This window comes from Anticarsia gemmatalis, chromosome 2 (genome assembly GCF_050436995.1).
Source record: "Anticarsia gemmatalis isolate Benzon Research Colony breed Stoneville strain chromosome 2, ilAntGemm2 primary, whole genome shotgun sequence".
Taxonomy (NCBI): domain Eukaryota; kingdom Metazoa; phylum Arthropoda; class Insecta; order Lepidoptera; family Erebidae; genus Anticarsia; species Anticarsia gemmatalis.
Window position 1 is genome coordinate 7561687 of NC_134746.1, and position 12527 is coordinate 7574213.

General features: G+C 33.8%; 1 protein-coding gene across 3 annotated transcripts; it reads right to left on the reverse strand.

Moving 5' to 3' along the window:
- Positions 1-745: 745 nt before the first annotated feature.
- Positions 746-8435, reverse strand: LOC142982618 (uncharacterized). Of its 3 annotated transcripts, XR_012960012.1 has the most exons (10): positions 8142-8435; positions 7714-7910; positions 7025-7147; positions 6680-6887; positions 6488-6595; positions 6223-6294; positions 5906-6037; positions 5613-5755; positions 1310-1409; positions 746-866 (listed from the first exon to the last, which is right to left on the reverse strand). XR_012960012.1 is itself a non-coding variant. In XM_076129227.1 (9 exons), exons 1-9 carry the CDS (start codon positions 8240-8242, stop codon positions 3911-3913), a joined length of 1077 nt encoding a protein of 358 aa, XP_075985342.1. In that variant the 5' UTR covers positions 8243-8435; the 3' UTR covers positions 3425-3910. The 3 variants fall into 3 exon arrangements, 2 of the variants coding, with proteins under 2 accessions (XP_075985342.1, XP_075985329.1); XM_076129227.1 differs by lacking the exons at positions 746-866; positions 1310-1409 and adding an exon at positions 3425-3921 and having other exon boundaries at positions 6680-6869; XM_076129214.1 differs by lacking the exons at positions 746-866; positions 1310-1409 and adding an exon at positions 3425-3921 and having other exon boundaries at positions 8142-8434.
- Positions 8436-12527: the final 4092 nt, after the last annotated feature.

Here is a 12527-nt window from a genome sequence, read left to right on the forward strand (position 1 = left end):
TTACGGACACAATTAGAAAACCGCGTGGTTTTAATAATCAATATAAATTATTTTAAATTTAATTAGCCCAAACTTAATTATTGCAAATGTGTACCTATTCACTTTCTACCAGCATGTAAATTAAAAAATTAGACTGATTCTGTTGTAAAACTTGTCTTTCATTTTTTATGATCAAACAAATATTATAAATACAAATCAACATTCATGGAACTTAGAATTGAAAAGCTTAATTTTATTTAAGTATTAATATTTTATTTAGTCATTAAAATTTTAGTGATGATTGAATAACTAACACTAACACTATTAATCTTCAATCACGACACATGATTGAGTTTCTTTAGTCATTATTCATTAGTCATGAATAAATAATTTAATCTTAATCATCAATCAAACTAAATTTTGCCCAACACTGCTACATACACGTATCTTTGATCATCAAGAAACAAAGTGAGCTAATGACGTCATGATACATTTTACACTGTGACGTCATGCGACTATTCAACTCAATGAATCATCGTAATTATTGGATAATGTACGTAGGTAATAATTTTCTAAAATAAAAAGATTGTCGTCAACCCTATCTGTTGCTCCTTTATCGTAAATCTAAATTTTAGATAATTCCTGTTATCCTCTGGCCCTTCAAACTACTACTAAAATTATAGTTAGTATGGTAAATCCTCAACACGGGATTGTTCCCATAGCTCTTACGTGACTGAAAAATAATGGCTTGAAGAAAACAAAGATATTCTTATAATTTTTTTATTGATTGATGTGCTTCATACAATTAATATTGCATTGATCACTCGGTAAGTAGTAAGGTCTTCGTGTTTCAACTCGGCGTCTCTGACGGCCCGAAAGGGTGTAACCTGCGAATGTTTTCATAGATTAGATTATATTGTTGCTCAACAAAGATCTTACTACAACTAGAACTAAAAATAAAAAAGAATAGACTACGGTTTAGTCTAGTCAGTTTGTATAAGGTCAGACCAGAAATCCAAAAAACCAAAAAGAAGTGTTAATTACTCTAACATGTAATTTATAATTGCATGAATTTAAAATTTTCATATTAATGTGCGTATGGCGTTGTTATCATCATAGGTACCATATTTGGTTGTACCAAGCCTCACCTATTTTATACATACATATCATTATTCATATCCGGAAATTGAACCCGAATCCCCGTGGTCAGCGAACGCTACCACTCTGAACACAGAGATAGCTAATCTCTGTGCGATAAACAAGTAGGTAGGTAGGTAGTACTTTTTATAATTTGGTCTGTGTTATTAAATAAAGAAAAGTATATACATACCACACTTATTTGGCAGCTCATGTTTCTAGCAGCTATTTGAATGCTGATTTTCAAAATAGATCTCGTCATTTCAACTGAGTAGATCAAATTCATCTCAACCCTGAAAGATATTAAAATCGATTAACACATTTTATAAAATCGTCAAGGCTTAAAATGCATCTAATGTCTAAATCATCCCTCATCATATTTGATACATTCATTCTTGTTATTCATATCATACTGTGCAGTTGGGTATTGTTTTAATATGGCTTATTACAAATATCCTTTGATTCTATTAACTTAATTCCTTGAAAATATACAGTAAATAACCTAGATATCATAAGCCATGTTTTCCATGATCAATTGCAGTGCGATATCATTTGTAGCTAATGGATAATGAGCCTTGCTCAATACAAAATATAAGTTCAATATTGACATACTTATGATGTAGTGAATACATGTATCTTATTTTCTAATAATAGTTATAATTATTAATTCCTTGTTGGTTTTAGTCTGTTTTTCACTTTAATCAACCTTACAGTCTGCTGAGCACTGTGAGTGCAGCGTGATAGACAAATAATGTGCTCTTCATTTATCATTTCCTTAGGACCATATGACATTGAGTAAATCTTTGGCTTTGTTAAAACTACCTTTTCACAAACTTATAATATTAACAATAGTTATTCATAAAATTAAGGAACTTCTTGCTTCCATTAAAAGTGGTTAACTATAAATAAAAATGTTTGTTACCTGCATGTGATTATTCTTACAGTTTAATATATCTTCAAATCGTGTAGATAAAAATAAGTAGAGGCATATTATATCACACTGGTGCTGCTTACCAAATACCTTCAACTCAGTATTACCTATCTACAAGACAACAAGCTGTGTATGTATTTACACAAAATAATATTCCCAGATACATTTATGCTGCAATAAAAGTATTATTATTTCTCATTAACTAGAAACTAATGAAATTATAGGCCACCAGATTGATTGTACTGAGCACATTTTATCCATTTTTCATGTCATTTATTTTGGTTATTAGTAACTAAAATAATAGTAATTTTGTCCATTGGTCATATACGCTTATTGCACCCAATAAATAATAATTTTTAATTTAAAATCAAAATATATAGCACCTATTATTTATTGAAAAAGTATTTTTTTTTATTAACATTAATGTCATTAGGTGAACTTAAGAATAAATTGTTTGTTTCCTTAAATTTGAATATACATACCCAGTTATGTAGATACTAGTGGTAATTATCTATAGAACCACTTGAATATCTGCGCCACATCGCCTGCTTAGGATTGAAAGTCATTATAAACTTTCATTAGAAACATGAACTAAGATATAAAAATGCCTAAACCACAGTTTTTATTACTGGTTTATTGATTTATGAGCGTAACTATCAATTCCATATTTTAAGGCGGACATTACTTGACACTGTAAACATGTGATAGCAAAACAGTACTTTTTCAGAATGTAAAGGTAAAATCTTATAATGACTAAATACACTCATTAGACCACCTCTTGTATGTTTTACCAAGTTTTTCATTTTGTAATGTAAATAAATGTTTGATATACCTCTTTTACTTAAAATTTAATATGCGAATTATTTCAATCAATAAAATCATTGAAAGTAAAATTATTAAGCACCAGGTTAACCTGCCTCAGGCTACATGAAGGTCTGAATTCTGTTCAGTTAATATCGTAAACAATTATATTTTTCTTTATGAACTAAATTTTTGATATAATTGTGGTTTGTTTAAAACCTACATTCTAATGCAACATTTCAAAGGCACTGATCACTGCTTTTGGATACCACACTGAAGATTTTATTTTACTAGTTAGTATATAACTAAGTTTTAGCATACTTGAAATAAAATTCGTACACATAGATGTCCCCATAAGCTGATATTATAAATATTGCGATATATTTACAAAATGCAGTGGTTGCTTGAGATAGATCTTTTATCATTATAGTAATCATACTCTTGATTAGTTTCTGATGACGCATTGAACGACGAGTTAATCATTCATTCATTTTAATTAAAATATACTAAAATGCATTAGCATTATTATATGCGAATAGTTACCAAAGCAAAATGTATTGAAATAAAGTGTACACATTGTGTTTATCTATAATTTTATTGTGAAATGGGTCCTTAATTCTAAAACATTATGGTACCTACCTATACCATTGTTACAAGAAATGAGCCAAAGTAGAAGTTATTACAATAGATAAATTAAAATATATAATTTTATATTGATTGATTATGATTATTGCTTCATAACTAGTAATAATCCTGTCAAAAGTGAAACATTATTATTTATGATAATAGTAGACTAATAGCTTTGGATATAAGTTCATAGTATTACATCGATCTGTATATTATACCCAATGTATTCATTATTGTCACTTCTCAATGGTCTCACTCAGTCATTATTTAAATACATGTATATTTAGTTCTCTCCAAAATCTCAACTAATAAAATTGTGACGTATGCATCGCAACTGCATAGTATTTCCATATTAGCTTCAATAATTTGATCCAGATACTTTATTTTGAATGTGTACCATAAAGACGTAAATGTAATTCTGTCTAGTCAAACAGATCACCAACTGCCTGTAATGCAAACAATTATAATAGACTTAGATGTTGAACTTATTAATACTTAAATAATACTATTCTAAAATTAAAGATTTCGCCATAACAGCTTTATCTTTAAATAAATACTTATTACATACTTTTTATAATATTATTCATCTATTTAAATCTAATAATAAATTCTTTTGATGAATCTTGAAATTAGTAAATAGTCATAAATAATACTTTGTATGTTTATGTACCTACAACATATTAAAAAGTTGATTCCTTGAATCATATTATTTATTGAATATGTGGCTCTTTTTCAGTCTGTTTTATATGTAACAATATTTGTATAAAAACCCTTGCGTCATTTGCACTGCACAACCCCTTTTAGAGTAGGTTTAACCCACTCACATTTTGCTACAGTATAACAGTTTCTTTTGGAGTCAGCAGTTATTTGTGGGACCCATATATATTATTTGGAAAATATTCTATGCTGTAATTTAAATTTTTTTATTCCTAGTAATGCTTAATAGAATGCTACAACTCAATTTAGGTGCATATTTAAGGAATGCAGGCCCATAAAAACTAACATTGAAAAACAGAAGTACCATAAGTGTGCTTGACATAATGTATAACTAGAAATTACTTGATAACCTCTCAAGCGCCCGGCCACCGTGTCACGGTTGAATGTGCTACCCCCGTCAAGCGCCCCGCCACCGTGGTACGGCAAAACGATCTTACATTTAAAAAACGTAGAAAAGAAATACTAAAACTATCTTTATCCCTTTCAAACATATTTGATATTGAAGCTGATGAAACGAGACGACGATCTAACGCACACACTTGAATAAGTGGTTGATATAGGCCAGAGAGCACCATAAACAACATCTGACCCAACGACATGTTCCTTTATGACCAATATTGTAAATACTTTTTTTAACTAATTTTAAAGATTTGAGTATATTTTACAGTTGGATTTTAATGTCATTATTCATTAACTACACGATAAGACCTTTCGTCATATTATTTTTTTTGCCTAAAAATATTTATTAGACTTTCTTCAAACACATGCCTAAAGCACACAATATTCAGATTAAACCGACTATTGTGCTAGCACTATCAAATATTATTTGTGGTTTATTGTTTTAATCTATAGCAAATTTTATGTAGATTTCAAATATATAAGGTATGTCTAGGGTGTTAGTATTAAAATATGACGGAATCGACGCTTAAACGCCAACCGCCAATTCAATTTCGCGCGCCATTTTTGGCCCGGACGCTTAACGGTATATTTGAATTTTGACGTTGGGGCGCTCGAGAGGATAAGCAAGTTAACATACATTTATCATGTGGAGATCTTATGAAATCCGCGTAAATATGTAGCCGAAACACATTTTAATTCAGATAGATTATCCTTATGAGAAATTATTGATAAATTTCTTTCTTATTCTGTACAGAGCTTTTTAACACTTGTACATTGCAATACTATGCTTTTTGGTAGGGACTTATCACTGCTATCCCTCTATGTAATTCATTATCTTGATGACTAAATGCTATATTCATATAACAGTATGTATGTAGATTATCATGGTCACATGGTGAATATTTATATTCGTGTAGTTTATAGCTAGAGCTATCTTTGTATCTTGTAACTACACACATAACTTAACCTCAAAATACTTCCAAAAGTTACCTATCTGTATTTTAATATTTCCTAAACTTACCGTAGTTGTTGTTATACTGCGGCTGTGGCTGTTGATACGAATTGTATGAAGGCTGCGAGTAGGAATCGTAGGCGGGCGGCTGCCCACCATATGCGGGTTCACCACCACCGTAACCGGCGTCGCCAGCACCACCCGCACCGCCACTAAATTAAGATTTTTTTAATACACAAGAAAAAAAACTACGCCTCTCACGGATAATTGAGCACTACAATACAGAACAATCTCACTGGTATGACTACAAAGAACCAATGAAAATAGTAGTGTAAAATTACTGCATTACATAAGTTACTAACCTGTACCCTTCATTTTCGTAGTTACCCTGGCCGCTGGTTGAATATCCATAACCTGAACCATAACTGCCTGAATTGTATCCTGAACTGGGCTGAGCTGGTGCTGGCGTGGAATAACTGTTGCTTTGATATGCACTGATAAAGAGAAGAGAAAATTATTCATCTGCACACAAATCAGACTTCTAAAATATAATATTATTGTAGCTCAGAATCTATACTATCTGCATTTATGTGTCAGACGGCAATTCCTATCTATAGATTATGTATCATCATTTAAATTGGCATATAAATAATCCAACATGTTAAAAATGTTAAATTACCTGGGTGTGTTGTAAGATGGTTGAGAGTAGGGGTCTGCTGCAGGGGGCTCGTATGGTTGGTAACCAGTGTGCCTGTAAAAATCATCAACTTTAACATAAAGTAGAAAAAAAATTATCAGATATTTCATTTATACTATAAAAAAATTCAGCATTATGAAAATCGTCATTTGTGTTTCAGACGGCACATTCCTATCGTTTTCTGGGTTCATCATTGTATATTGTTTAGTAACTGCAAACTGAAGACTGTAATAGTTTAGGTACATACGTTGGTCCATAGCCATTGGCCTGTGGAGGAGCATGTGATGGCGGCGCCTGCTGGTAACCGCCCGGTGGAGGCGGTCTGCCGCCACCACCACCTCGGGGACCGTCAAACCTATGGAAAATGGTGATTTAGTACACATATTTCTTCGAAAATTGATATTGATATCAACTTATTACAAAGAAATACTGCATATACCTTGGTCGTTTGGGCGGTCCTCCAGGTCCGCCATGAGGAGGACCACCTCCTCTTTTGAAGGGTCCAGAGGGCTGTTGTTGAATGGGTGCTGCTGCTGCAACAACATGTGGCGGCGCCGGTCTCGGTCCACCTGAAGGGTGTGGGCCAGGAGGGCCACCACCTGGTGGACCACCGGGGGGACCTCCATGACCTCCGCGCCCACCACGTCCTTATAATTAATTGGTTGATAAGTAAGAAGATTCAAGGATAAATAAAATTTATATGTTTAAAAGGAAAGCTCGAAATATATAATGGTATATTATTAATTTCAATGTTTTAACTAAGACAATAAATAAAACTGTTTACCTCTCATAGGCATGCCTCCACGCCCACCACCCCTGTCACCTCCACGTCCACTGAAGTCTCCACGACCTCTACCACCTCTGCCCCTCATGATACCAGGGCCCCCTCTATTGTTGAATCCACCACCTAAACAACATCGTAATTTTAATTATTTGTTTATAATATAATAATTTATAATTTTATTTAGTATTCATTGAACAAGTTTAACAATAATCAAGAATTAAATTAATGTATTTATCAGTTACAACATGCATTAGGCTATCTAAACTGCATTAACAACTGCAAAAATGGAACATAACTAAAGATGAATTAGAAAACTATGCTCAAATGTTAGACCATTGAAACTTGCTTTTGTGTAACCAAAAGGTATGTTACCATTTGCATAGAAAGCTAGAATGCATTTTGACTATTCTTGACCTAAATCAGGACAGGTGGGACTACATGACACACTGCTTTTAAAAGAGAAAAATCAGGACCAGCCTTGTAGTGCTTTATAGAATTAATGCATTACCATTTCAATAAATATGTTTTAAATACTGTATCAAGCTAATGACCTTAAAAGTTGCTCGATACATATAACTAAGAACATGCATGCCGTAAGTCCAGTTTCCTTTATTAATATAATATGTTTGTGTCATTTAATGCATAGGCTTCATCAGGCTGACTACTATGATAACTGATTTAAAACTTACGTTGTGGTGGCGCGCCACGTGACTCAATAGTGGGAACTGGATGCGGTCCCGGCCCTTGTGGTCCTGGCGGGAAACTACGTCCACCTCTGTCACCTCCTCCACCTCTCATAGGACCACCGCGGAAACCCCGTGGTCCACCACGGAACGGCATTCCACCGCGCGGAGGCCCTCCTCGACCTCTCATGCCAGGACCGCCCCTGTAAAGGAAATATACATTAATTTAAGGCATTGCAAGCACTCACGATAGATTTAAGTAATGTATATATTCGCCTTATTGCTAAAAAGCTCGGCTAAATATCATGCGTAAGTACAACAAACGCATTTTTTTGCAACAATTAATTCTTCATAACCTAGTTACCGTTATGTATGACTAAACCTAATTAAGGCTTTAACTCGTATAAAAAAAGGTTAAGCCTTGATATTCTTACCGTCCACGCATGTCGAAATTTCCTCGTCCACGAAGATTTGGACCTCCTGGAGGTCCTCCACGTCCACCGCCACGAAATCCTCGATTTGGAGGCCCGTCCATGATAATTACAAATCTAAGGCGTCAAATAATATAGACGACTAATACTTGAAATTTATTTAACACAACACTTTCATACCATATAATCAGATTTAATAACGATAAATGACTAGTATTTTATATGCGCCACAAATTTAATGAAGCGTCAGTTTCAGCGGCCATGAGCCAAATTTAGCGGAAACAAAATGGCGGAGGTAAAGCGCGGGCCAGTAAGGTCTCTATCCGTGTCCGGTAGTGATGGGCTCACCACTCACAGTAGTATGCCAAACGAAATCGTCTAAAATTGATTAAGCTATTATATCCTGACACAATCGCACTCATGCGTCACGCGTTTTTAATACATAATAAATTTTAATAATAGACCGCTTTAAGGTCCCGATCGCCCAATCAATGGTGACAGTCAATCAAGAATCCTAGGTTATTAATGACTACATAGTCTAAAAAATATACCTATAAACCAATGATAGTAAGAATTTAAGCCAAGTAGCTCCGTGCGACTGCTAACGGTGCGCCGTACTATATAGTTCCGTGATAGTTTTATGATAAAATAAGAAAACATTTTATCGACATGCCAGTGAAGTAAATCCCTATCAATTGTTGCATGTTTTGTTACCTACCTACGAAGAATTAACTGTCGATAGCATCGATAATATTGCATTAGTAACATACATACATAACATTACGCCTCTTCCAATAGGGGTAGGCAGAGACCAAAAAACGTCATTAAGTACAATCCTCCAATGTCTGAAGTAGCAAAGGAAGGGGTGATGCAAAGGACCAAAAATGGTCGAAATGTCGGCCGGCAACTCACCAGCGGCACCCTCTTCCCTAGGATAAGATAAGATAATACCTACGACGCTTACAAACTTTCTTTCAAGTGTGAGTATTTTTTCGTTTTTAGTTTTTGATTGTATGGATTCATTTAATAAGCTCATCTATTGCCGAGCGGTTCCTTAAATCTCGATAGACTATCTTTGTTTTCTTTTTCTAACTTTGAAAATAGACTTAGTCCATTAAAAAGTTAATTTAGGGTTGCGTTTTTCTGAGGACGCAATTTTATTTGTAATGTGAAAGGGGTTCATTAGAAGCTTAAGTTCAAGTTCGTGGGGTCCGGTCGCCATAATCGTTTCTGTTTTATTATTTCTGAAAAACACAATAGATCTAAAAAAATATCATTTCAATGGCCTAACTATCGATGGCAACACTAAACAGATGTCAAGTGGCATCGACGTCAATTCCTCAATTTGTCATTGTCAACTTTACCCCTCGGCTAGTCTCAACAACAGAACATTATATCAAAATTAAATATGAACATTTTCGATTTTTCAATGTAGGCGATTAATAATTTACAAAAGAAGCATTACGTTGTTAATACTGGTGGACTCTTGGTCAAACGGTGCTTATTTAAATTAACAGATAGTCAAGTATTACTGAGTTCTATCAAAAAATGCAAGACCAAGAAAAAGTTTTAAAATATTTAGTTTCAGTTGAGAAATTAGCAGAGGAAATACTGTCAGATAAACGGGAAATTATTATGTTAGATAAAAGAAGAAATCAAAATCGAGAAGCATTGCGGGATCTTACAAAATCGTCACAGCATAAATGCTGGGTAACTGTAGGATCTGTGTTGATTAAACATAATCTCGAAGCTACGAAGTCCTTGTTGGATGCAGATCAAAAACAGTTGAATATAGACATAAATAAGTTGCGCAGTGATCTGAAAGTGAAAATAAATAATTTGCGGGATTTAGAAATGCAGCCACCAGTCCCAGGGATGATGTTGGTTCCTATGTCTCAAAAAGAAACAGAAGGACTATCAAACTCTAAATTGTTTTCTTTATAGATCTAGTAGTTTATGATATAGATATAGTTAATGTGGAATAATATTTTGTATAAATGGAGGTAATAGCAACTAAACAAGAATTTTATTTACTCTTAATGAAGACCTGTCCCTACCTGTGTCACCTATATCAATTACCTACTGTACATGGTTCCTAAAAATGTATATGAATGTGAGCATATGTAAACTGATTATATAAAGCTGAAGAGTTAAAACACGCAAATCTCAGATTTGAAATTAACTTGTGTATTGAATAGTCAATTTAATGAGAAAGGTTATTTAGCATCACAGCTGATAGAAGTGATGTTGCAATAAAAAGTGTAAAAATATGACATATTTTTCTGAAGTCCATGAACAAAGACTATGTACGTCAGGCTGGCCCGGCCCCTTGGAATTTAATAATGAGATTGTTATCAATCCAATGTACCCGGGTATACTAATATATGTAACACCTTCATTTTCAATGTAACTCTTTTTAAAAGAAATTACGTGCACTTCTTAGTGGCCGGGCCAGCCTGACGTTTTCAGCCCGGCCACCTTGTTTCCCACTAATCTACAAAAAATACTGGCAATATTGTGCTACAGATGAAATGTACCCTATAATTTATGCATATGTAACACAAAATCGAATCCTAAAATGCAATAGCATACGAAATATTAGCGGTTGCAGGTGGCCGGGCTGAAATTATTTCGTTAATATAAAACAGTAAAACTGCAACACCTACCAAAAACTAATACCAGTACATAATGAGATATAGAGATATAGAATACATGTAACGCTTTCATTTTAAATTATAATACATATTTAGAAAGAATAATCACTTGAAATTATATTTCAGCCCGGCCACCTAAAAGCGGTAATATTCCCTAAAATCTTATGCCAATGAGTCACACCAATGATTTTTGTTATGAGCATATTTAAAAACTAGGTACTTCAAGGATAAAAAATCTGTTTTTATTTTTTTCGTATCTTCAAAAATGACCGAGATATTAAACGTCAAAGTATGGCCTTCGCGCCAAACTCCGGCGAAGCGGCCGCACGGACGTGTGACGTCATCTTACGACACTGCTATTTCGTTAGTACTTGCCGATACCTACATAGGCTCGTTGTCTCTCGCGGTTTCGCTTTAAATAATTTGTTTTGCTTATAGTGGACAAACAAAATGGTTAGAAAATATTGTATTGTTCCTATGTGTACTAAGTCCAGTGAGAAAACACCCCAAAAAATGTTTTTTTCTGTACTATGTACCTAAACTGTTTTATATTTTTGCAAGAGACACCTAATCTAAAACTTAAAGCCCGGTTCAGATACTGTCAAGCGCAAATGTTAAATAGAAGTTTATTGCCTTTTGAACACTTCCTCAAGATCGAGATGTCATATCATGTTCATACCTAGCTAGCAATTCCTTCTACTAAACAGTGGATAGGTACTATTTAATGAGCAGTTCAATGACCTCACAGGCGGCGGTGAGCCGAGCGCGGCGGTTGAGTTGGCGTTGGTTTTTTGTTTTGAAAAAAGAACTCATGTTTATTAAATCTAATAATATCAAAATTAAATTGTTTAATTAAAAGTTCTAATTACACACCCAATCATATAAGACATCCTACAGAGTAGATTCATGCGTTCATTATGATAGCCATCAACATGACTAAAATCAGAGGCAGGGTGACAATTTTTTTTTATAATATTATATTAAAACTATGTTTTCCAAATTTACACTTGGTAGGTACGTAACACTCATTATTTGTAATGCCAGTTGTAACAAACTTTCAATTTTATTGTTAACTACACACAATAATATTATTAGTAGTATACGAGTTCAACTTTCTTTACCTGGGTCTAGTTGATGATTGTGTGCGTGGCGATCGAGATCGAGGATATCTTAGTGGAGGCTTATTTTACAAAAAACACGATGATTAAATTTATAACACATACACATACACAGACTCTTTAAATATTAAATGCAAATCACTTTTCAAGTCAAAACTCCGCATCACCCGCAGTCGAACAAGCGTGTCTGTAGCGACGTGACGTCAGCGCATAGCGCGCGAAGCAACGCAAATTTAAAAATGCAGTGAAACTTTATAACGCTGTAACTTCGGTAATTTTGACCCGATTTTGATAAAACAAAAACTATTATTATCAGCATAAGTACACAAATTTAATGCAGTATGTTTAATAGTCATATTTTGATGTGCTGGTGTGACTCATTTGTACAGTAAAACCTGATACAGCTATGAAATGAAAGTTACATTCGTTTCGTTTTAGTCGTATACCTTTAAGCCTTCTGTTTGACTAGATTATCAAAATCTGAGAAACTTGCCGAAGAGTGACTATCATTTATTAACTAATTTCAGGACATTTGGTTTTGGATAGGATTTTGATAATCTAGTCAAACAGAAGGCTTAAAGGTATACGACTAAAACGAAACGAATGTAACTTTCATT

Coding starts and splice junctions, on each gene's coding strand:
- LOC142982618 (XM_076129214.1), bottom strand. CDS start 8,242: ATGGACGGGCCTCCAAATCGAGGATTTCGTGGCGGTGGACGTGGAGGA. Junction 7,911..8,141: donor AATTTCGACATGCGTGGACG/GTAAGAATATCA, acceptor TTTCCTTTACAG/GGGCGGTCCTGGCATGAGAG. Junction 6,888..7,024: donor TGGAGGCATGCCTATGAGAG/GTAAACAGTTTT, acceptor ATTAATTATAAG/GACGTGGTGGGCGCGGAGGT.